This window comes from Benincasa hispida, chromosome 3, assembly GCF_009727055.1.
Source record: "Benincasa hispida cultivar B227 chromosome 3, ASM972705v1, whole genome shotgun sequence".
In the NCBI taxonomy this organism is placed as follows: domain Eukaryota; kingdom Viridiplantae; phylum Streptophyta; class Magnoliopsida; order Cucurbitales; family Cucurbitaceae; genus Benincasa; species Benincasa hispida.
This window is the reverse complement of record NC_052351.1, coordinates 14,207,382-14,230,886: the sequence shown is the minus strand read 5'-3', so window position 1 is coordinate 14,230,886 and position 23,505 is coordinate 14,207,382. Positions and strand designations below refer to the sequence as shown.

The 23,505-nt window shown below is 34.0% G+C and overlaps 4 protein-coding genes across 9 annotated transcripts; 3 read left to right on the top strand and 1 right to left on the bottom strand.

The window, feature by feature from the left end:
• The first annotated feature begins 2,417 nt into the window (after positions 1–2,417).
• LOC120073720 (SRSF protein kinase 1-like) lies at positions 2,418–6,091 on the top strand. Its single transcript, XM_039026523.1, has 4 exons — positions 2,418–3,050; positions 3,984–4,769; positions 5,334–5,381; positions 5,466–6,091. Exons 1-4 carry the CDS (start codon positions 2,871–2,873, stop codon positions 5,784–5,786), a joined length of 1,335 nt encoding a protein of 444 aa, XP_038882451.1. The 5' UTR covers positions 2,418–2,870; the 3' UTR covers positions 5,787–6,091.
• Positions 6,092–9,269: 3,178 nt separating this feature from the next.
• On the top strand, positions 9,270–11,519 carry LOC120073901 (heterogeneous nuclear ribonucleoprotein F). 2 transcript variants are annotated; one of them, XM_039026813.1, is made up of 3 exons: positions 9,270–9,365; positions 9,474–9,517; positions 10,448–11,519. In XM_039026813.1, exon 3 carries the CDS (start codon positions 10,627–10,629, stop codon positions 11,131–11,133), a length of 507 nt encoding a protein of 168 aa, XP_038882741.1. In that variant the 5' UTR covers positions 9,270–9,365; positions 9,474–9,517; positions 10,448–10,626; the 3' UTR covers positions 11,134–11,519. The 2 variants fall into 2 exon arrangements, with proteins under 2 accessions (XP_038882741.1, XP_038882740.1); XM_039026812.1 differs by having other exon boundaries at positions 9,271–9,365; positions 10,359–11,519.
• Positions 11,520–12,431: 912 nt separating this feature from the next.
• Positions 12,432–13,976, top strand: LOC120073970 (protein RKD5). Of its 4 annotated transcripts, none has more exons than XM_039026905.1 (4): positions 12,433–12,953; positions 13,124–13,321; positions 13,425–13,654; positions 13,742–13,976. In XM_039026905.1, the coding sequence occupies exons 2-4, from the start codon at positions 13,147–13,149 to the stop codon at positions 13,940–13,942; spliced, it is 606 nt and encodes a 201-aa protein (XP_038882833.1). In that variant the 5' UTR covers positions 12,433–12,953; positions 13,124–13,146; the 3' UTR covers positions 13,943–13,976. The 4 variants fall into 4 exon arrangements, with proteins under 4 accessions (XP_038882832.1, XP_038882833.1, XP_038882831.1 ...); XM_039026903.1 differs by having other exon boundaries at positions 13,091–13,321; XM_039026906.1 differs by having other exon boundaries at positions 12,474–12,953; positions 13,091–13,321; positions 13,440–13,654.
• Positions 13,977–14,071: 95 nt separating this feature from the next.
• LOC120073969 (phosphoinositide phosphatase SAC7) lies at positions 14,072–22,872 on the bottom strand. Of its 2 annotated transcripts, none has more exons than XM_039026902.1 (21): positions 22,456–22,872; positions 22,206–22,378; positions 21,981–22,064; positions 20,613–20,740; positions 20,435–20,526; positions 20,083–20,140; positions 19,883–19,939; positions 19,749–19,782; positions 19,517–19,597; positions 17,737–17,843; positions 17,081–17,167; positions 16,920–16,997; positions 16,736–16,806; positions 16,557–16,655; positions 16,292–16,391; positions 15,891–15,999; positions 15,665–15,737; positions 15,026–15,119; positions 14,834–14,926; positions 14,615–14,681; positions 14,072–14,497 (listed from the first exon to the last, which is right to left on the bottom strand). In XM_039026902.1, exons 2-21 carry the CDS (start codon positions 22,351–22,353, stop codon positions 14,367–14,369), a joined length of 1,791 nt encoding a protein of 596 aa, XP_038882830.1. In that variant the 5' UTR covers positions 22,354–22,378; positions 22,456–22,872; the 3' UTR covers positions 14,072–14,366. The 2 variants fall into 2 exon arrangements, with proteins under 2 accessions (XP_038882830.1, XP_038882829.1); XM_039026901.1 differs by having other exon boundaries at positions 22,206–22,375; positions 22,456–22,871.
• Positions 22,873–23,505: the final 633 nt, after the last annotated feature.

Genomic DNA, 23,505 nt, shown 5'->3' with positions numbered 1-23,505 from the left:
GGTATTAAGCTTCCCTTTTACATTGTGGAATTTAGTTACCCACGGCAAAGGAAAAAGAAATGGTAAATATAGATGAGATTATGAAAGTAGTCATGATAATATATAGAAGTAGGAGATGGCGATTACAAAATGAATTAAGGTCTTAATTATAAAATGCATTACAACAAGAAAAAGCAAGAAGTAAGAAGTGATGTACAATTATTAACAATCTCTTGCTTCAATCTGATGGTGTGCTAAGATTGTTGGTGAGGCTGATGGCAGTGTGATATAAAGAAGGCTCTTTCAAGCACTTGCTCTGGCGAGTTTTTCCGATGGTAAATTGGAGGGTCTGTTGGAAGTAGGAGAATGTTCTAGGATGCTCTCAAATGTGCTTTTGCTCGTGGTCCAGAGATTTTTTGGTTAAGGATTCGTCTCTCTCTACCCGACTGAACTGGACTTTTCTTGTATATCCTCCATACGAACGTCAAGGCTCTATTTATAGAGTCGTGCGCTGACAGCTTTGGATCTTCCACTCTAATTAGTCACCATCTCTGACTTGTTGGTGAGAATTTCAGCACTGCTATCATGGTTAACATTCTGAAGTTGTGGCAAAAGATCCATTAGGATTGTGTCAAAGATCTCAGGGCATGGGTTAAATGTTCCTTCATCAAGTAAGAGCTCGATGCATGCAGACAGATCCTACGGTCAACTGCAAAATATAACACTTTAACGCAGGTTAACTCATGATATGCAATCAGCAGGGATTTCAAATGTACTTAAGCACAAATATAATTTTAAGCATGAATTCTTAGTAAATCAACACATATTCAGCCTATCTAACCTCATTATTTGAAGTAAAAAGTTACAATAACCTATATTTCTACAAGTTATTAATGATACCACGAGCACCCATGACTATCTTGTCGCTTGTTAAAAGTATTTTTCCTATCTGCCCTTTTTCTTTTTTTTTTTTTTAGTGACATATTTTTCGTGTCTTGGAGACTTAATTTTTGAATTAGTGCTTTCTTCCTTGAAAATTTGGAGTAACCTTGCCACCAATGGACTACGCTTATTCCACTACAGTATCATATTTATTATAGATTTGTATTCGTTTTCGGTGGAAGCCATGAGAGAAGGGATCTGCATCTTTTAATATTAATCCTCTAAAAGTTGATGCTCCAAATATTGTTTTAAAAAAAACTTACCTCATTTGCTCAATGAATTATATATAAAACATTTGTACCATATAAAATTCATAAATTTTGGCAAAATTATACGATGATTAATTCCTACATTAATCAAACTTATTTTCGTGCAAAATTTTATTGCATTGAAATTAATGAGTTTTAGGAAGCTTTTTAAACTTGTTATGATTATTAGGCAAATTAACAAAAATTAAATTGAAGGTAGAAATTGCAACACTTATTTAAGTTAGAGTACAAATTGAAGACGTGGCATTAGGGCTATTAAGCCCTTACCATCATTAGTTTTTTTATACACTGAAATTAGTTTTATGAATTATTTCTTATTGTTATGATTATGTTAGGCTTTCTTCTATAAGTTATCAATTTTAACCATAAATTTTTAATTTTATCAATTTAAACCTCAAACTTGGTATATTATATTAATATTTATCTTAAATTTCTAATTTGATCATTTTAAACCACAAATTTGGTAGATTGTATTAACTTTAATCATAATGGAACATAATTAAATGTGTAAATTGATATAATTCTTCAAGTTTGAGATTAAAATTGATGAAATTTAAAGTTTAGGGTTAAAATTGATGCAATCTACCAAGTTTAAGTTTTAAATGGATAAAATTGCAAGTATATGATTAAAATTAATACAACATATCAAGTTTAGGATTAAAAAAATTGTCTAAAAAAATAATTTTTCCTTTTTTAAGGGTTCAATATGTGTAGCCTCTTAGTTGATGATATATACCCTATCTAGAAAATTCTACTCAGGTTTAATATTCAATCATCAATCGGTTAGTTGTCTCAACCACAATAATTTTCTTTTTACATCAAAGCAATTCAATCATCAAAGTTTTTTAAACATATAGATCAAATCATTTTTTAGTTCAACAATAAGCAATGGTTGAGAGACTCAAACCTCTAATTTTTTGTTCGAAGTCACATTCTCAACGTCAGTTAAGCTATATTCAATTTAACGAAGGGATGAAAATATTAAATTTCGAACCTATAATCAATGAAAAGAAGTTATTCAACTGTATATCTACATTAAATGTGATTAGACTAGTTTGAATTCATGTGATAATAATTACATGAGAATTAATTATTATGGCACAAGTATAATAACACAACAAAGTAGTTGAGTATTATATGTCAATCAACATCTTGTTCCACCTAATATTAATGAGCTAATAATACAAGTTTACCTTGTCCATTAAGGAGAAGAATATGAATAAAAAAAACAATAAAAACAAATATTAAAAGGAAAAGAAAAGAAAAAAGACGGTGAAAGGCAAAAGGAAGGAGAGCCACCCGCCACCAGCTGCCGCAGGAAGAGGGAAGGTCTGAAAATCACGAAGAGTAAAAAGTGGGGAGAGAGTTGTGGGGAAGGGAAGAGCAATCTCAAACCCCACCATTCAATCATCCATTAAATTTTAGAACTTCTTACAGTAATTTTCGTATATATAATTTGTTTGTAATTATCTTTGATTAACCTTACAAACTTGTGATTGTTTTACAAGGAAACTTCCCCTTCTTTTTCTCTCTTTTCTTCTTTCTTTCGTCTTTCCAATCCAAACCCATTAAAGGAATCCACCCAAGAGAGAGATTTTTGCCTTACCCAGATCGACCCTTTTGAAACCCTGATCGGATCCGATCGGATCGTTTAAGATCTGAGCAATTTCAGAGAGTAATATGTCGTGTTCATCTTCATCTGGGTCCGAGGATGATGAGGGAATCGATTCTTACAGGAAAGGAGGGTACCATGCTGTGAGGATCGGCGATCATTTCGCCGGTGGCCGTTATGTCGCTCAGAGAAAGCTCGGTTGGGGTCAATTCTCCACCGTCTGGCTCGCTTATGATACTCGCACCTCTGTACGTTTTTCCCAATCCCATCACATGTTTGATCGTTTTGCTTTTATCTGTTGATACGAGTTTTGCTGCATTTTGTTGATTTTGTGATCATTTGTGAGGTTTCTTTGGATCCGGACGCGAATGGCCATTTCTGGATGCGTTTCTTTGCTTAGTATGTTAGATCTTTATGATATAACTCACATTTATTTCTGTTTGTTTCCTGTTTATCATTAATTTGATATTTTTGTTTTCTCCTCCTACGCCCAACCCACATGGAACGTTTAGAGGCTTTCGATGTGGGGTTCTTTTTGGACTATTTCTACTATGATAAATATCCCCATTTTCCATTTATGGATGTGGATGTCCGTTTTTGTTTTTTAAATCTTGGTTAGTGTTCTTCACTAAGTTTTCAAATTTATGAAATGCTAGTGAAAATTTCAATTGATTATTTCAAGTTGTACAAGATAGAACAGGGAAGTAGCATAGTGGTGAGGGATAGCAGGATTCCTGTTTGGTTTTAATGTTTGAAGGGCTAGGCTAGCATGTTTTAGCAAAGGACATGGTTATACAGGGACTTGACTGCCCATATTTTCCATCAACTTGCAAGTGGACCTACTTGTAAAAGTGTTTCAGGATGATCTCAACCATCTGTTATTTCATAATGTCCTTTTTGTGGAAGAGAAATGTTGTATTAAAGAGGAGGGTAGGAGAGGCAAACTCGCAAAATTAGCCAAAAATTTACGTAGAACTTTCCAACAGACTTGAATGTCAAATGAAGTGAAATAGGTATTTAGATCAGGAAAAGTATTTTGGTGGGTTTTGATTTACATTGTTGTGAGCTATAATCTATGGTAATTGGTCGATTATAATGATATTTCTAGTTTTTATTTCTTAATCGTGGTGGTGGCAATATATTTTCTGGTTTTCTAATTTTTTTTCCTTCCTTTTTCTTAGAAATATGTATCACTTAAGATCCAGAAAAGTGCTCCCCAATTTGCTGAAGCTGCACTTCATGAAATTGAAGTTCTTTCAGCAATTTCAGATAGTGATCCATCAAGCTCCAAGTGCATTGTACAACTGATTGATCATTTTAAGCATGCAGGGCCAAACGGGCAACATCTGTGTATGGTTCTTGAATTTCTCGGTGATAGCTTACTTCGGTTGATCAAGTATAACCGTTATAGAGTTCTTGAGTTGAATAAAGTCAGGGAGATCTGCAAATGTATTTTGGTTGCTCTGGACTATTTGCACAGAGAACTTGGCATTATCCACACTGATCTGAAACCTGAAAATATTCTTCTATTTTCCACCATTGATGCTACCAAAGATCCTGTGAGGTCTGGACAGGCCCCCATTCTTGAAAGGCCTGAGGGGAACCCAAATGGTGGAGCAACCATGAATCTTATTGAGAAGAAATTGAAAAGAAGAGCAAGAAGAGCAGTTTCTAGGATCTCCGAAAGAAGAGGTTCTATGGGAGGAGCAACCCCAAAGCCTGAAGAGAGAAAACTGGATGGTATTGATCTGAGGTGCAAGATTGTAGATTTTGGTAACGCATGTTGGGCAGATAAGCAGTTTATGGAAGAAATCCAAACAAGACAGTACAGAGCTCCTGAAGTCATACTGCAGTCTGGATATTCCTACTCAGTTGACATGTGGTCATTTGGTTGCATTGCTTTTGAACTCGCCACAGGCGACATGATGTTTACCCCAAAAGGAGGACAAGACTATAGCGAGGATGAGGTAAGGGTGATTGCTAATATCAATTCCTTAGACCTTAGCAATATGATATTGTTGGAACTTATCATTATTAGCTGATTGCAAATACTTGGTTCTTCCTGCCAATTAAGGAAGTGAACAAAGAGAACAGAGAACAGAATGCTATCCTATTTTTATTATACTATGTCATGTTTTATTCTTATTTTAAAAGGAAATAGTAAGAAGATCTGGTCAATATATGTAGGTCACAAGCATGTCATCTAATTCTGACTTTTCTGAACCGATGAGTAGTTAGTAGAGTTGAATTAACCAACTACCTGCAACCACATAACTTGTGTAAATATATGTTCCTATGTTTATATGCACATATGGTGATGTCTGCAATCGACGATGAGGTAATGAAGGTTGGAAAGTTAAGGGAGCAATTCTTTTGTTTGATAATGCTTTATCTTTACCTTTATTAGCTTCATTTAGTTGATAACCATATGCAAGTAGCGAATATGTGAAAGGTACAAGTTTGATATTTCATTCCATTATCAAGTTTATGTTTTGGTCACGCATTTGCATTCTTCAATATGCTGGTTTCAGGATCATCTTGCATTGATGATGGAACTCCTTGGGAAGATGCCTAGAAAAGTAAGTACAGCACATCAAACTTCTCCTTATAGCTTCTTAATACCTCTCGATTTCCATTTCTCATATGTTTGGCTTGGCACTCAGATTGCGATAGGAGGAGCTCGATCAAAAGACTACTTTGACAGGCATGGGGACCTAAAAAGGATTCGGAGGCTGAAATTCTGGTCTCTCGATCGACTGCTGGTTGAGAAATATAAATTTTCAGAAGCTGATGCTCAAGCTTTTGCTGAGTTTCTCTGTCTCATTCTCGATTTCGCACCAGAGAAGCGACCAACTGCTCAGCAATGCCTTCAGCATCCTTGGCTCAATCCTAGGAGCTTACCTCAAAGCGAAGTGAAGAATAAATCAGAGGTTGAAAAGGTGAATGTTGGTATGAGCAAACTCCAGATTAGAGTGGGAAAGTGAAGAAGACTGGATAGCCGGCGCCATTCAACTGCGGAGGAACACTATTTTCAGGTTCTTTCCTTTGTCTGACCGTCGACTGTAATTTTCATATGATTACAGGTCCATTTTTTTGTTGTTTTTAAATGATTTGATTTTTTATTAACTAATATAGCATGTAAAAATTAGTATTGTTTCTCCAAGACATTGACATAAGTGAGTGAAATATTGACTACGGATATAGAAACTGTTGGTGGGATCAAGGATGTGCTCTAAAGCACCCAATAGATCACTACTGATATATATATATATATATATTTTCTACATGCTATCAGTGATTCAATATGATTGCCTTCACTCTACAAACATACATGCATCTCCTCCAAGGATCTGGAAATATTGAGATTCTCTTAATTGACTGCAAAACTACACATTCAAACAAATATGCTCTCTTTCAGTTTCATTCTAATTGTTTTAGTATTTCAAATACCAAATCTGTCTCAACATCAGGATCGTCGTAAGTGAAGTTCATATCGTCAGGCTGACGTAATGTGATCGACACTTTATACGTTAGGCATAAGGGAGATCTTTTTTAAAATATTTTTCAAACATTGCATCTAATTGATATGAGAGTGAGCTACTCCGTGACAAATATATGGAATGAGTTCTTGTGAATCCATGTTGATGTTTGTGGGGAGCTAAGCTTTTGTTTTTTCTCCCCAAAAAAATTGGTAGGCTAAGCAATTGATCCTATTTTGGTTGGCCTGGTTTTCAAATTCTTGCACTTGTTGGATTTTATAAGGTTAAAAGGGTTTGTTTCATAGTAACTTTGATTTTAATTCTGTTTTTAAAATTTGAGTTTGTTTCTTTACCCTTTCTTTATCTTAAGATTTTTACATATCTTAAGAAAATATTCGAATTTTTAGTCGAATTTTAAAAACAAAATTTCCTTTTTTAATTTTATTTAAAAATTATCTGGCATAGATATGAGAAATTACGTCATACTAGTGTGAGTGTTGACATATTATTTCTGACCAATTTTTTCAAAATTCATTAATGCTAAAGCCTAAAGGATTTGGAATTGACAAGTTATTAAAGTATGAGAACGCTATTGAAACTGAAAAGTTCATAGAGGAATAATTTAAGTTTCTTCTTTTTTCCGAAGATAAAAAATAAAAAATAAAATAATTAATTAATTAATTAATTAAATTTCAAGTTTCACTTATTTAATTACTAGTACGGCATAGGATAATAAAATCCTTCTAAAAACATTTGGAAATATAAAAACATAACTATTTTGAGAACAATTATTTGGATTTTTCTTTTACATGGGTGATTTTTTTAGTGACCCAAGATATCCCATGTTCTTTTTTTTCGTCCTAGAAACATATTTTAAAAGGAACTTAGCTTATTAGTAATTGACATATACTTATTTTTTCTTAAAATTAAAGGTTTGATTCGAATATTCGTATTCCTATTTTTTGCAATATATAGCTATGTATTTGTGAGTATCTTGATTAGCTTGCACGTATCTCAGCTAAATGGGACAACTCGATTGATCTTACAAATTTTGATTGTCAAGAAAATTCATAGAATATTAAATCTTAAGTGGGTGACAATCGTGGATTGATATTTTACCTTTAAAACAATTTAAAGGCTAATCTATCAAATGAATACAATTTTTTATTTATATTTTTTAGAGTTTAGAATATAGATATGGGAACTTGAACCTCTAACCTCGCCGTAGAGGATGAGAGTAAATGTTTTAACTAATTGAATAATACTAAGTTGTATTTTTTAGAGTTTAGAATATAGATATGGGAACTTGAACCTCTAACCTCGCCGTAGAGGATGAGAGTATATGTTTTAACTAATTGAATAATACTAAGTTAGCTAAACTGATTTGTTTTTACATTTTCAATTGTATCGTATAGGTGCACAAGAAGATTAATGGTAAATTATTCAATTATGCTTAAAATATGCCTACTAACTTATTATTTTGATTTCAAATTACCCAAAAAAAAACCTTAAATAGGACCATCAAATGTAATTGTAGACTATTGTGAAAAGCTACTGAGAGATTAGTTACATTTATAAATATTTTTTAAAGTGAAACAATTCTAAAGTACATCATTAGTGCAAGAACAACCATTGACCAAATAATTATTTAGCAAGTAATTAAAATACAAGAGATTATTTACCTTCATCTGTCATATACTAGTTCAAAATACCCCAAGCTTCAAGTATAACTAATTTAATTTTGTTCTTTTAATCAGCCTTTTATTTATTTACTTATTTTAGTTTTACCAAGAATTTTAACTAAATTTACAAAGAACTATATTAGTTTGCAAAAATATTGCAATTAAGAAAATTCAAGTGGGATGTGTTCAACAAATGTATATTCAAATTTATAATCAATTAGCACAATGATATATGTATTTTTTACCATTAGAATGTCCACTATAAATAAATAATAAAATAACATATTTAAAATTTTGGAGTTTTTTTTTTTTTTTTTGCTTGTTTAAATCTTATTTTGGTGTCTAAACTTTTGAAAATGTTCGTTTTAGTTCCTGGACTTTTGAAAGTGTTTATTAAAATCTTTGTAGTTAAAAATTTGTTAAAACTTAAACGGAAATGTGAGGCGACATGTACTTTTGGCTTTAGATATATTGAGTAAGATTTAGATAAAGTAAAATGTCAACGATCAACGGCTCAAAACAATGAACGACTAAAATCTTAAATGAAAAATGATTATCAAGTTATTCCATACAAAATCACTTTACCAACTTATTCAAGATTGAAACTATAGTTTTTTTTTATATTTTTTTTTTATTTTATCGTTGGTCCACTTATTTGGTAGCTTAATCATAAAAAAAACAAAAAAAACAAAAACAAGAAAACAAACCATGGGCTGTTTCATTAAGAAGTTGGCCTTTCTGTTAAGAAGCTAACAAAATTTTAATAGTAGAAACCAAAGTAAGCATTTTTTTAAAAAATTCAGGGACTAAAATAGAAAATTTAAAAATCTAGTGATCAAAATAGAACAATATTCAAATTTTAGAGATCAAAATATGATTTAAAATAACCATCATGTATTGGTATAGTAGTAAAAATAAAACATAATTTCAATAAATGGGTAAGAGGTTAAGGGTTCAATCTATGATGGTCACCTATTTAGGAATTAATTTTCTACAAATTTCTTTGACATCCAAATATCCTATAGTCAGATGAGATGTCCCATGAAATTAGTCGAGGTGCATATAAACTGGTCTAACACATCGGATATAAAAGATGATTTGAACTTTTATTTCCTTAAAAAACTTCAGATGGATAATAACGTTTAGCTTATTATTAATAATATATATAAAAGATATTTTTGGGAGCTGTAAACTCCAATTTGGGGTAAAAATATCCGGGAATCGTTGGGTTTACCATTTATGGGGAGAAAAGGGTATTTTGGTAATTTGGAATGGAGCAATCAAAGTTGTGAAACAACGCAACTTTAAAGTTATAACCCTAGTTTGTGTTTTGTGTTCAATTTTGGTGGTGGAATCGGAAGCCAAATCGAAGTCCGTTCAGAATCAATCCTCCTTAATTTTGGTTAGGGTTTTCCTTTTCCCGCTTTCTTCTGTTCTTTTTTTCCCTTTGAATCCACTCTCTTATCCTTCACAATCCCTCCAATTTACTCCTTTTTCCTTGGATTATCAGAGTAGCTTTTGGAGATTCAACACAATCATGTACGGACCCAGAGGGTAAGTCCAGAATCTTTGTTTCTCTGCTGTTTCTGTTGTCTTGTTTCGTTGAATTTTTATGGATTCTTGTTGAAACTGCGTGTTGGGATTGAGGGATGAGTTTCTTTGTTATTCTCCAAGACGTTTTTTTATTGTTGTCGAATGGGGTTTCCAGTAGAACATATTCTTGAAGTGTTTTTTCCCTTTTTATCTAATAAATAAAATGAAAGCGCGGATTTTTCTGAAGCCATCCATCTGTTTCATGTTATTTACTTGATTCTCTTCTTTAGATTTAAACTTTAAAATAAACTCACCACAGTCTGTGGCTTTTCTTCGATCGGGAAGATTATCAGGAGTCTTGTCATAGGATACCGTATATCTGAGTCGTGTTAGGATTTGATTTTATTTTTCCGAGTTTTAACCAGAAAGGTAGAATTTGAATATTAAATCGGTGTGTCTCATGCGCTATCTCGCTTTCTAATACCACTATCAAATTAGAAGCATTTGCAGGGTTATTTCAGCTATATGAAGGCCAGTGTTTTTATTTGTTAATTAATGTTCTCATGAATAGTCCTTACATTAAGGGCTGAAATTGGTATAAACATGGGGAAATCACTTTTTACTGCTTGATGAGTTGATGTTCACGGAGCCTCAAAATGGCATTCTTGTTGCTAATTTTAGAAATTATTATATTTTCCGTATCTAGTTAAATTGTTTTGTTTATAGGAGTGGTAATGGCATTTAACTACATTGACCATAAATCGTGTACACCAATAGGTTTTAGAGGTATAGGTTGGGCTTGGTTTTATTAACTTGCTTGAGTGGGGATTTTTCTTTTCTTTTTCTGGGTTGGTAATTGAAGGGCAATGTTGGGAAGCGGGGGGGTTTCGGATGGGTACGAAGTCGGCTCAAAAAGACAAAGAATGATGGAACCGAATCCCTACTTCGCAGTTAGCAGCAGCACTGCTGGATTTCAACCTTACGGCTATGGGAGTTTTCCACCTACTCATGCCTTTCCTGTGGTTCGCCTTAGAGGACTTCCCTTCAACTGCACTGACATTGACATTTTCAAGTTCTTTGCTGGACTGGACATTGTGGATGTGCTGCTTGTCAACAAGAATGGGCGGTTCATGGGAGAGGCCTTTGTTGTCTTTGCTGGCTCTGTGCAGGTTGAGTTCGCATTGCAACGGGATCGACAGAATATGGGGCGTAGGTATGTAGAAGTCTTCAGGTGCAAAAGGCAGGATTATTATAATGCTGTTGCTTCTGAAGTAAATTATGAAGGCATTTATGATAATGACTACCATGGAAGCCCTCCTCCTCGACAAAAGAGGTTCAGTGACAAGGACCAGATGGAATACACTGAGATACTGAAGCTGCGTGGTCTTCCCTTCTCTGTGACAAAATCCAACATCATTGAATTTTTCGGAGAGTTCGACCTCGCAGAAGATAGGATACATATTGCAAGTCGTCCAGATGGGAAAGCTACCGGGGAGGCTTATGTGGAGTTTGCTTCAGCAGAGGAGGCAAAGAGAGCAATGAGCAAAGACAAGATGACAATTGGATCGAGATATGTTGAGTTGTTTCCTTCAACCCCAAATGAAGCAAGAAGAGCGGAGTCAAGGTCGAGACAGTAAAGTAGGTAACTTGGTCATGGAGTCTAAAAGTTCTCTGTTGCTATATTTTTGTGCCGAGGCTTTGCTGTTCTTGTACTTCTCCAGTTTGTAGGATGACTATGGTTGTGGTATAGTTCTCTGCAGTTTAGGCTGAATCAGTGGAGTCAATTGATACTGCATTTTGAGATTGAAGTGTGAGTCCTGTGAGTTCATTACTTGGTTAAAACACTGACCTTCTTTTCCTCATTTCACCACATTTTTTTTTCTCTTTTGAGGTTTACTTGAAATATGACATGAGATTAAGCTACAGTTGATGAAATTCAATTATTCAAAGTAGTACAAAGGGACATACATTAATGGTGTGTGGCAATGGTTGACTCTAATGAATCATAGTCAGATTTAAAAGCTGTCGTGAATTGTGTATTCTGTTGTTGATCATCTGCCACTTCTTGTACATACGGCAAGGGGTCTTTGATTGGATTCATTTGAAAATTAAATGCAGTTAATGCAACTTTTCCTTCTTTCCATGATAGACATTTTCTTTCTTTCAAGAATTTTCAGTAAGATGTTCCTTTAAGAAAAACAATTATAAAATAAATAAATAAAGTGTTAATTATGTATTTATCGTGAATGTGAGTAATCTAGAATTGGTATTCTGTGGTGATCCTTGACGTTGGTGGTTAATAAATTAGCCAAGCCCCTCCAAAAAATGTTGGCTGAGTTGAGTAGGTAATTATCATAGGAGAGGAGTAATTGAGAGAGTTTATGTAAATAACAAGGTGAGAAATGTGAGTTAACTTCAATAATGAGGTAATAAACCTCTTTAATTAATGATGAACTAAATGGAGAAAGTTGATGTGAATAACAAGATGAGAACTGTGAGTTAACGTTAATAACAAGATAATAAATCTCTTTAATTATTGGTGAATCAAATGGTGGGTGAATATTTTTTATGCAACCAACATAACTTGGGGCCAAATGCCCTCTTTGTGATATGGACTTCTCAACAACGGAAGTAAATAAATTATAGATTTTATTCATTTATTTTGAAACAAATAATATATATTGAGTTCAATGGGAATTGGAACATTTGGTTTCTTATTCTAGTTCCCCTTGATCATTGTTAAAGAGGGTATGGGTTTGTTTTTAAATTGAGGGTAATATTGAAATCAATTACACAATTTAAGGAGAAACTTTGGACATCATATATTGATACCAATTCAATTCTCATTTATGATCAACTATCTACGCTAACATGTCATTGGTAATTCAACTAAAATTTATTATTACCATTTAAGAATATTACATTACACATGAAGGTAAGAACTCAATTCTACAACCTCTTAGAAGAAATAGAAATATTTTAGCTTCTGCGTTGTGGTAATGTCAATAACGAAGATTTACCTAAATAAGCATGTCGTGTCGATATTTAGTGGTATAATATTATTCAGTCAAAGAGTGAAGAGTGAAACTTTAAGGGTAAAATCTATGACAACCCTAAAAGAAACAGTCCAGATGAGTTTTTGGCATGTAACAGATGACCAACAGAAAATGGCAATTTGTGTGTTTGTGAAGCTAAATGACAAAAAAGTTGAACCTCCCCCCTCATGGTCCACACCCTCCATTCCATCTCTGTTCTTATTGTCCAAAACAAACCACTTTTTTGGTTCATTCTTTATTCTCTGGTTGGAGTTTTCTCCTCTTTAACATTGTCTTCTTAGTACAACAAAAAAGATCAAAGAACAGAATTGCTTTCTGTAAAGAGCAGCTTCTATGTGATTATCATCCTTTTGGAGGTTAGGATAAGAGATAGGCTGCAAAGGGCTTCTAAGTTTTCACTGGTAATATTTCTAAGTAGGTTTTTTCTCTTTTCACGGAAGTTTCTGGCACATGCATGGTCTGAATCTGCTTTATGACCTCTCTATCTGCTTCTCTTCTGTCACTTTGTCCTGTTGTTTCTGCAAACATCATTTGTCAGGTGATTACAGATAGAGTTTTTGATTCGGTACAGAACTTCAAAAAGTTGCAGCTTAAATGAAGAATGCCCATCTATCTTATTTTCCCAAGGGAGAGTTATGTCAACTAAAGAATAGCAAATTTCATCAACCAAGAAATTTGCCTCTACTTGATCAGGACCTTAACTTCCTTCCTTGTTCAGTTGCTGTATCTAAAGGTTCTGAGAGTGAAATGAAAGAGTTCTGTGAACCAGGTTTGGCTTCAACTTTCTTTCTGTACAGGGAATGTTTTGAACTTCATTTTGAACAATTAGAACTAGGAGTTCATGTCCATATTATGAATGGTTGACTAACCAGGTGGGGAATTGCCAGTTATTGCAGCAAAGAAAAGAAGGGCAACAAGTGAGCATATTGCTGGAATTACTTTATCAGATCTGGCTAAAAACTTTGGTGTTCCAATCACAGAAGCTTCAAGAAATCTAAATGTTGGATTAACGGTACTGAAAAGAAAATGCAGAGAATTCGGCATTCATCGCTGGCCGCACAGGAAGATAAAGTCCATTGATGGTCTAATCCGAGATCTTCAGGTTATCCCTTTCTTCCTACTTTATATCTAGAACTTCATTGCAACCTAGTAAAGCACATAGTTTGTTCATGGAAAATGGTGTTTGTAGGAAGAAGCAAAACATAGAGAGGATGATCACAAAGCTTTGATGGCAGTGACAAAGAGGCAAATGATGTTGCAAAATGAAAGAGAGAGCATTGAGAGGACACCATTCAGAGAGCTGGAGATTGAGACCAAGAGATTTAGGCAAGATGTTTTCAGGAGAAAGCATAAAGCTAGAGCTCTAGAAAGTCAGAGTTCATCAGTCTAGTTTGCAGCTATTAACAATTATATGCATAATATTGAACAAAATAAATAACTGGCAAAGTAATATGCTACTTTTTAATCTCATCATGACATACCTTATAAGTTCTTGCAAGACCTGTACCAGCAATTTTCATATGGAACTTGTGTTTTTTCAATCAAATATTGTGTTTGAATAATTGCTACAATAATATATCTCTAAAATGTATATTGTTCTGAGTCAGATAGGATATGACACGACAATATATTCTAAAAACAGTAGTGATCAGAAAAGGGAACTGTGATAACATTCTGGGATCGCAGTCCTAATGAATAACTGGGCACTTCAGACGAAACCAAAAAAGAAACTCTACAAATGACTGGAAATCTTCAAAAGAAAAATTGAATTTCAATGAATGGTTAGCTGAATCTGCCAATCTCTGGAACCAAAATCATGATCGGGGTTTGTGCAGACGAGGCCGATTACAGAAAATCCGACCATTGGCCTTTACAAAACCTGCTATAGCTATGCTCAGGCTTGCCCACAGGACAGAAAAGAACAAATGCCGAAGATCATAGCGAGCTGCAAGAAAAAGGAAACAGGAAAATAAATGAAACTGAATTTGCCGTTGGCTCTCGACGTTCTTCAACCTACTTGACAAGCTAGAAATGAGAGGGAGGGAGGGAGAGAGAAACTCACCTTGCCTCAATGACATGGCTGCAAAAAAGAATCCTGTCATCACCAGTGATAAAGCCAGTGGGAAGGACTGTACCAGAGATGTAAATAAGGTTAGTAAATAAGAGATATGAAGTTCATTTTAACATTTTATAAACTAAAAATAAGTCGGCTGCTTGATAACACCCTTTGAATGAGAGACTTTTCCTGCAGAAGTTAACTGCTATTTTAAATTTCACTCACCGCTATAGCTTCTATGCCTCCCTTTTGAGTTGTGGGCGTCATATCCCGACTAACCGAAACAATATAGTGTCCTTGCATGAGATCAATAGCATCCTTCACAAAAGCCAAAGTGCATTTGAAGTCCAATTGGAAAGGTTGTAAATTTAACGAAGATATCTTTAAAATAAGAATGAAAATGGAAATGGATTCTACCTGTTTTGTTCCGTCAGCAAAGTTATTCAAATAATAGCGTAGGAGAGCATTCCAACCATCCTTCATGATCCCCTGAATAGTCCGTTGGCCATATCTTTAACCAAATCACACAGAATGATTTAGAAAGAAAAAATATATAACAAAACATAAAATAAAATCACATGCCCAAAATTAATATCAATATCCTCTCTCCCCATAATGCAGTAGCCATTAAAACAGCAAATGAAGAGAATGCAGTTTAGCATGAAGAATGAGACAGTGAATTAGCATCCGAGTAGCTCATCTACCATGAAATTGATTAATGTTGTCAAAAAATGGGCCCACTAAAGTTTGCTACGATTTGAATGGCTGACCACCTCACAAGAAATATTATTTTCAAATTTCTACATAAAACACTCGTTTAACATTAGTTTAATGGATACGACTTCATTGAAAAAAACTTAATTCATAAAGAATAGATTTGAAATTTATAAAAGATTAAGAATGAATCTGAAAGTTTGAACATTTAGCCATTTAAGAACACAATGCAGTTGGATAGAAGCTATCGGAAGTAATCTTTAATCAACATGAAATTATAAGCAGAAGACTAGATGCAAGTGCATTTGCTAAAAAATTGAAAAGAAACTGAGGTAGGAGTACCTAACAAAATCTCCTTTCAAAGCGGGAGTGCCAGAATATTGTGTACTTATATCATCTCCATGATTAGCCCAAACTGAATAGAAAAAAACAGTAAGGTACAAATATATTACGTGGATAGATGAGCCTAGAACTTTCAAGAAAAAATGAAATCAACATGCAGTAAACTTCAATAATATCTTCAGAAGTCGGAGCAAATTAATCAAATTGGGACACTGAATTAACTCACTGATTTTAAAACTTTCATCTAGGTTTGGATGTGAGCTAATAGTTTCTTCAGCACCAAAAATTCCAAGCCTCCTGAGTTGAGATTCCAACATCTTTCGGGCTATCATACTCTGCAACCATATTATAACATAAAAATACAAACCAAACAATTAAATAATGAAAATCTGATCAAATAAATTATATTCGTTGTAGATTTAACGTATCCACAACAGCAATGACTCTTCTTTACACGTTGTTCATCCATAACTTTGCTAATTTCCCCTGCCTGCCAAAGCTTTAAAAAGGGGAATCATTGAAAACCAAAGCTGCTATTATTGGCAAGGAAAATGAACAAGTTTTGAGAGCACTAAGTTTGTAGCTTATTTCATTGTTCATCAACCCTTAACTTGGTCAGTAAGCTACCTGGGTAACATTTGTACGGTCCAAGCAATCAATACAATTGGTCCTCACAACTCCGAGCTGTTCCTTCATTTTCTCACCCTTGTCATTCAATAACATGTATCTACATATTCCAAATAGTAAATAAACATGTAAGGTCAGAAGGAGGGTAATCTTTAGCAGCACAATAAAGTTTCCAAATGATAGTACGGGAGCCTAACTATAAAAATGGAACAGAAAGCTTATTCATAATTCACGAAATGGAAGAGCGAGAGGTGGATAAACTTACCCATTTTGATCAAGGAAGTCTGAGATTTGTTCATAAAGGATCGAGAGGCGCTCAAAATGAACATGCCCGCAGATGTGATGGAAGTCAAAATGCAGGTATCTGAAATATTTTTTAGCTCTTAATTTGGGCCAATGATAAGCTCCAGACCAAAATAAATAGAAGAAGGTAGAAAACTGTACCTTACATCATCACCAGTAACATGTTGCATGGCATTTGCAAATTTCTCACTCAAGCGCCCCTCAGCTCCATGCTGATAGTATAACAAGGTGATATAAAAATATTGACCATAGCAATTACATTTCTAGAAACTTGCAAACATGAAACAAACACCAAAAATAAAACAAAAATAAATTAGCAACTCACCCCGTTGACAAGATCAACAGCCAATACAGCCCCGTATTTTTTCCTTAAATCGAGAAAATGCCGATCAGCTACTCGTGGCTGGAAGCAATACAATAGCCAATCAATCAATACTGTAGTAGTTCATATCTGATGAAAAATACCAAGCAACAAAAGATACTCACAGATTCTTCTAGTTTCACTAATTCAAATTTGGGCTTGTACGTCAAATCAACAATTTGTTCCCATAGTAATGGAATTGATCCCCGAACCTACAAAATTCAATGTCAAAAGTGAGAAGTAAAGTCATGGGTGCTATAAAGATCTAGAAGACTTCCTGAAAAAAATATTTAGATTCTGGCTGCATCCTAGGATGGCCTCAATTACGATGAATTCTGATCACTGTGAACATTTGTTACAAATTGACTCACAATGCAGAAAGGTTTAAATCATAAAATTAAAATAGTAATATTTAACACAAAAGTCTAAACAAAAAATCGAGAGCTTTTCCGTCACACTCTCGGCTAATTATGAGATTCCTTTTCCTCTCCCCTTTTGTGATTTTCTTTGGATTTAATATTTAAAAAAATGAAAAGAAAATCTCACAACAAATAGTAATATTTTCTAGAAATAGATTTAAAACATTGAAACTACCAGAAAATTTCAATTCAATAATTATTACATTCCTTTTAGAAATATATATAGTTATTATTCATAAATCATAAGCTAGTTAAGTAAAAATATATGAGGGAATTGTGGTGCGACTTAGATTTCCAACCAATGTAAAGAAAAAGGATATGCACATGAAAAATACACATTAATGGTTTACGTGGTGTGTTACCTGAATAAATGATGCTGTGAACCCATGCAATTGAATAATTTGCTCACTTTCCACAAAATTAGCAACATATCCATCAGAATCAGCTCCTCTTCTCCACAATCGAGTTCCTTTTAGAACATGCAGGTCAATAATTATGTAATAACTTTCTTTTAAATTGTCAGCTATTGATGAATCAATATTTTTGCAAGATTTTCATTGAATAAAAATGACTACATACTCGACTTTTCCTTGCAACTTGTCAAAAGTTAAACTTATAAAGTACGAGAGTAATCCTCATAATGTTTTTCTTTTTCTTTTTTTCTTTACAACTCGCTAAGAATTCAAATATTTCATAGTTTTCAATCAAGAAATTAATATGGCCCACAAGAAGAAGAGAACATATAAGAAAGAAAATTGATCAAACTTTTTCACACTGTAGCATATAGGATTGCTCTCTTCCTTTACCAAAGAAAACCATGATCGGGAGACTCTTTAGATCTTACAACTTCAAGTCATATTATATGTGCTAGAATCCAAACAAGTAGAATGATGTTGAAAAATAAAAGATAAAAGAATTACAAAATATGTTAAGTATTTGACATAGTTGGAACCTCCAATCTCTTGAGTATACGCACCCTAGCCTAAACTCACTAAATCAATGCCTACCTTCATTCTTTGCCACTCATTCTATTTATAACAAATCTCTTCCCACGAACTCTTTGGCTAGTTGTTACTAACATTTCTTCAATGCCTTAATAATATTCCTAACTCTATTCTACTAGCATTACTATCATTACCAACTTCCCAGTTTCAATTCTTCCGACCAACATCATTAACAATATCTCTGGTCCTTCCAAATCAATCATTTTAGTTTTAACACAGTGTACTTACTCTTACTTATCTCATTCAGACAAAAAGAGTAGTTGGTATAACACATAATCCTGCCCTCATGTAGCAGCAAAGTTTATGAGTCCAGTCTGTTTTACCCGTCAGATACCAACGTAGAAAAAACACCCTAAAAATGTTAAGGGAAAACACTTTTCTCTTTGATCCTTCTAGGCTCAACTTATTTGTTGTGGGGGAGATAAAAAACTAAACTTTCCATTGATGATATGGAAAGTACAAAAGGAAACCATAGAAGACTACAAAAAGGATATCCAGTTGGTATTAAAAACCAAAGAAGCATAATTATAAAAGAGAAAAAAAAATCACACCAAGTACCAAAGCTTGCTTTTTATTTTATTTTTTCTTACTTTTTGTTCAAAATATTTTTAAAATATTATTAGGGCATCTGACAACTCTGAGTAAAACTGGACAGTAACCCTGGAAGATCAAGTCAGATATTGCAATCATCATTTTTAAAGGAAGAGAGCCATCACTCAACACAACGCTTCAATTAGCTCAAAAAAAAACACAAAAAACAAAACAAAAATGCAAAAAAAGACAAACGAAGATTCAAAACCAGAGTGAAAACCCGTTTGCCTTATTCAATTCTATGTTTGTTTTGGTCCTTTCCGAAAACTTGGAAACTTGATAGAACAGGGGAAAAAGATACTCCAGGTTAGCAACAAATGTTAATACTCGAGTTTTAATCACTCTTAAATTTGTTGATGATGACAATTCCAAAGGCTTGTTTAGTGATTCTTAAATTTGTTGATGATGATAATTCTTAAATTTATTATTTTTTTTTAAAAAAAAAAAAAACATAAAGAGTACCCTACATAAATTTGGAGTCCCGAGATACAATTACTGATTAACAAAATTATAAAACAATAGCTTCAATAAAATAAACAAGAAATACCTGTTCTCCTTGTGCATCTCCGAGCAATCAGAGTTACATCAACAATATCTTTTCCAATGGCAGCCTGGAAATTCTGGAAGCCTGACAACCTATTAAGGAAAGACTGCCCAGAGGATGATAACTGATGGTTTAAACGTTCAAGCAAAATTTAGACTAAACAAAATAATCTGCATAACTTCATTGACATGCACGCATAGCTAAAAGGACTGAGTTGAGAACTATATAAGGATACTCCCTTGGATAACAGGAAGTAAATATGGATCAAGCTGCAAATATGAGAAGATAAAAGTTAGCAGAGAGAACTTCATGGTCCAAGGTTACAAGCAAAGGAAGAACAGATCACAACTAAATTTCTACTTGCCCAACCTTATTATCAATGAGCACTTCCAACAAGTAATTGTTCCAAAGAAATCTTGGTTCTGCCTGCAGGAAAGAAAAGTTTGTTTGACGAACTCTTAATTCTTTGCATTTTCTTCTTTCGATATATTTTTTTTTTGCAATTTAAGACACTAGAACACAACATACTTGGGGGTGGGGGGAGGGAGTAAAACAAAATGAGGGCTAACCTGTCTCCATAAGGGTAGTAACTTTGATTCATCACCTAAAGCATGCAATCTTTGTGCGCTGGAACCAAAAAGAAAAAGAGAGATAAATAAATAGAGAGAGAGATCAAAGCATGTACCCCTTTAGTAGACTAGAATAATGACTAAAAAGATAAAGATACAAGAAGTTTAAGCTAACTGAAGCTTGTGCATGTGTGCACATCGAAACACACACCCAAAAGGACAAAACTTGCCATTGTTAAGCATTTTATATATGAACCCTTTTGTTTCATATCAATTCATCCAGATTCTGAGTCCGAGCTACAAATTAAATACAAAAGATATGACTGACGAGGAAATGAGGAAATCACTTCACCTCAGTGTTAAATTGGTATCATAGGAAAAATAGAGACCAGAAGTCTTCTCTGCTACATTCAAGAGCCCAGAAAACTCTGCCTCCATCTTTTTCTGCTAGAAATTGTCTAATTAGTTTAAATGGAGTGGTATTGTCAGTTTAATACTATGTACAATAGAAGAAAACGAGCTAAGAGTACCTGCTCCACAGGAGAACTGTTTACTGAATGATCACATGGAAAAACTTTCAAGGATGTAATTCTAAAGATGGGGTTCCCCAAATAAGACCCCACACACTCACGGTCGGTAATGACAATTAAATAGGATCCTGAAAGAGGGCAGACATATGGGATATCTAATCATGTGAGCATCTCTTAGTGTAGAAAAAAGAAAATATAGCTGATCCATACATTGCTTCTCAAAATATGACAGGGATGCAGCAAATAAGACCACTGAATAGCTGACTAAAGTGACAAGTTCGAATTATGAAAAATGGAGCTATGAATATTAATTTTTCTGGTATAAACTTGCTTCAGGAATTTCAGGTTTGGTTTATGGTGGACCAGCCTTGGAGTAAAAGTGGGTTGGAACTTGCATTTTTTTTTTTCCTTACAAAATAAATTGAACTGCATACACTCTAATACATGGTGCCTAATGAAAAGTAAGGCCCCAGCACAAATAATGGGGCGATTTGGATACCATATAGTTTATACCATGTTTATTAATTAGGAATAGGAATAAGAAATAATCCTCCTGATTCCCATATTTATTTTAAAAATCATATTCTTTTAATGAGTAGAGTGAAATAAGTGAGCATATTGAATTTTGCCGTTGCTAGTATCAAATTTACGAACTTTATGTACACAATTTAGAAAGTTCAAGGTGCAAGTCTGCTTCCATGATCAGAATGTGGCCTTCATGCATTCAAACAAGAAACTATACTACACTCACCTGCAAAAGATGCTTCATATATTGGAAAAACATCAATACATGAGTGCAGTTTCAAATTTTTTAAATCAATCTACACTTGAGAAGTTCTTAAGATCAATCTCATCCTCAAGAAGGCTAGAATCCAATTGGTTGCAATTTATGAGTGCATATTGTATGTCCTGCATTTCCTTGATTTTTCTTAATAAAAGGCTCGGAAAGAAAAAAGGGTTAGGCTCTACCTCAATCCCACTCGCTAGATCTCATTCCAAATATTAGTATAACACTGGAACTAGAAACTCTCTCCATATTGATTCTGCTTCCAAAATGATTTTAATTAAAAAGCTTCAATCTTATGTTTACTTTTATTTTGGTCTTCTTTCAAACTTAGCATGCAAATGTACGTTCTCTACACTTCTGTTCCATGAAAAGATTAAATCCTCGTAATATGGTAGTCTTATATCTTCTTGCATCAACAATTCTTTGCCAACACGGTTCAACTTTCACAAACAACTATGGAAAAACAGAGACGGGGTACATTATTGTTTAAATAAAACTTTGATCGTTTATCAATCAACTGAAAAAAATGCAATCAAATTTGGTTAAGAAGATGTGATTAGAACTTCTCGAGAATTTGTCACCTGCAAGCAGTTTCAGCAAGCCAATTACTCCAAAAATTGTCCTTATCTTTGGAACCCTGATAGAGCTGCATTGAGGAAGCTCATCTGGAGCAGCGCAAAGGAGAATTGTCGACTCAGCAGAACATTCAGAATAAACAAAATCATATAATGACAAAATCACCAAAAATTCAAAAGTGAACAAGCAACTCAATCCAGCCAAAAAAGGGTAAAAATCCCATCACCAACCTATAAGTTTCATGGATCCATCGACACGACTGACTGACAGAGACGAACCACACGAGCCATCCGTCGGCTCTATAACATACTGATCCGGAAATTCCCATAATCGCATGCGGGTATACAACTTTTGTGCAGAATCAGCCCTCTCCATCATTATTTGGATCCAACCCAATTCACTACTAACAAACAAATCACAGACCCAGTAACCAAAAATCCATCCACAACAAAAACACAAAAACAATCAACAAAACCATACCGATAAAACGATGCTTTGAAACCCTTTTGAGCTGCTATCTGGTAGAAGATGATGAAACGCTAGAAAAAGATAATAAAACAGAAAGATCCTCTCGCGGAGAGAGGTCCGATCGAGGAAGTAGAAGAAGATGGAGGCAATGGAGGTGAGGAATTGAGCAACTGAAGTTAGTTTAATTCTCTTATTTCCAAATTGGGCATTGGAAAATTTTTGGAATTTTTGAGCGGAAAGCTCTCGATTGTTTAACTGAATTTAAGCTTCAGGTGAAGGATGGAGTAACGACCTTTCCCGAAGTATCGGACAAATGTTGAAAGGAAAGCCACATTGTTCTTCGCGGGCGTGCGACCCACCACCATCGACGGACCCCCCTCCCTCTTCTCTTCACGTCGCGATGGGATTCGATCTTAACGCCCTATAATTAAATTAACTTACAAAAATTCCTTCTTTTTTTTTTCCAACAATCTTAACAAACCATAAGTTTGATTCGGTTTTGTTCTTCACTAATCACTATGTTGTCTATTTTTTTCCCCTTTCTTAACTTACAAGATAAGTGTTTTAGCGGGTGAGTTTTAGTTTAGCGATAATTGATATATTTTTTTTATCTTTTAAGGTCGGAAGTTTAATCATTCATACCTATAATTATTATACTAAAAAAATTAAATATGTTCAATTTATTAACGCATTATGCATATGTTTTAAAAGTTAGATTTCAAATTCTCAACTTCATTTTGTTTAATCTTCATGTTTATGTTTTAACTTTAGTGTAACTTAATTGGTTAAAGCATTATAATCTCGACCAAAATGTTGGAGGTTAATTGGTCAAAGCATTTTAACCTCTCATGAGTGTCTAGTAACCATGGGATCTTATTTCAGGTCAGATTGAGATCGAGAAGACCTATAAGCCAAGCAATTCGCGTCCGTGACTGTGAGTAGTTTTATTTTAAGTATTTTGATATGAAAAATACATAAGTATAAAAATATGTTACGATGTGTGAATTGTATTGCAATAATCTATTTTACTTGACTATGATTACAAAAATGTTTGAATCATGA

Coding starts and splice junctions, on each gene's coding strand:
- LOC120073720 (XM_039026523.1), top strand. CDS start 2,871: ATGTCGTGTTCATCTTCATCTGGGTCCGAGGATGATGAGGGAATCGAT. Junction 4,770..5,333: donor AAGACTATAGCGAGGATGAG/GTAAGGGTGATT, acceptor TGCTGGTTTCAG/GATCATCTTGCATTGATGAT. Junction 5,382..5,465: donor TTGGGAAGATGCCTAGAAAA/GTAAGTACAGCA, acceptor CTTGGCACTCAG/ATTGCGATAGGAGGAGCTCG.
- LOC120073970 (XM_039026904.1), top strand. CDS start 13,147: ATGAAGAATGCCCATCTATCTTATTTTCCCAAGGGAGAGTTATGTCAA. Junction 13,322..13,424: donor GAAAGAGTTCTGTGAACCAG/GTTTGGCTTCAA, acceptor TTGACTAACCAG/GTGGGGAATTGCCAGTTATT. Junction 13,655..13,741: donor GTCTAATCCGAGATCTTCAG/GTTATCCCTTTC, acceptor TGGTGTTTGTAG/GAAGAAGCAAAACATAGAGA.
- LOC120073969 (XM_039026902.1), bottom strand. CDS start 22,353: ATGATGGAGAGGGCTGATTCTGCACAAAAGTTGTATACCCGCATGCGA. Junction 16,392..16,556: donor GACTTCCTTGATCAAAATGG/GTAAGTTTATCC, acceptor TGGAATATGTAG/ATACATGTTATTGAATGACA. Junction 14,682..14,833: donor GAGGCATAGAAGCTATAGCG/GTGAGTGAAATT, acceptor TCTCTGGTACAG/TCCTTCCCACTGGCTTTATC.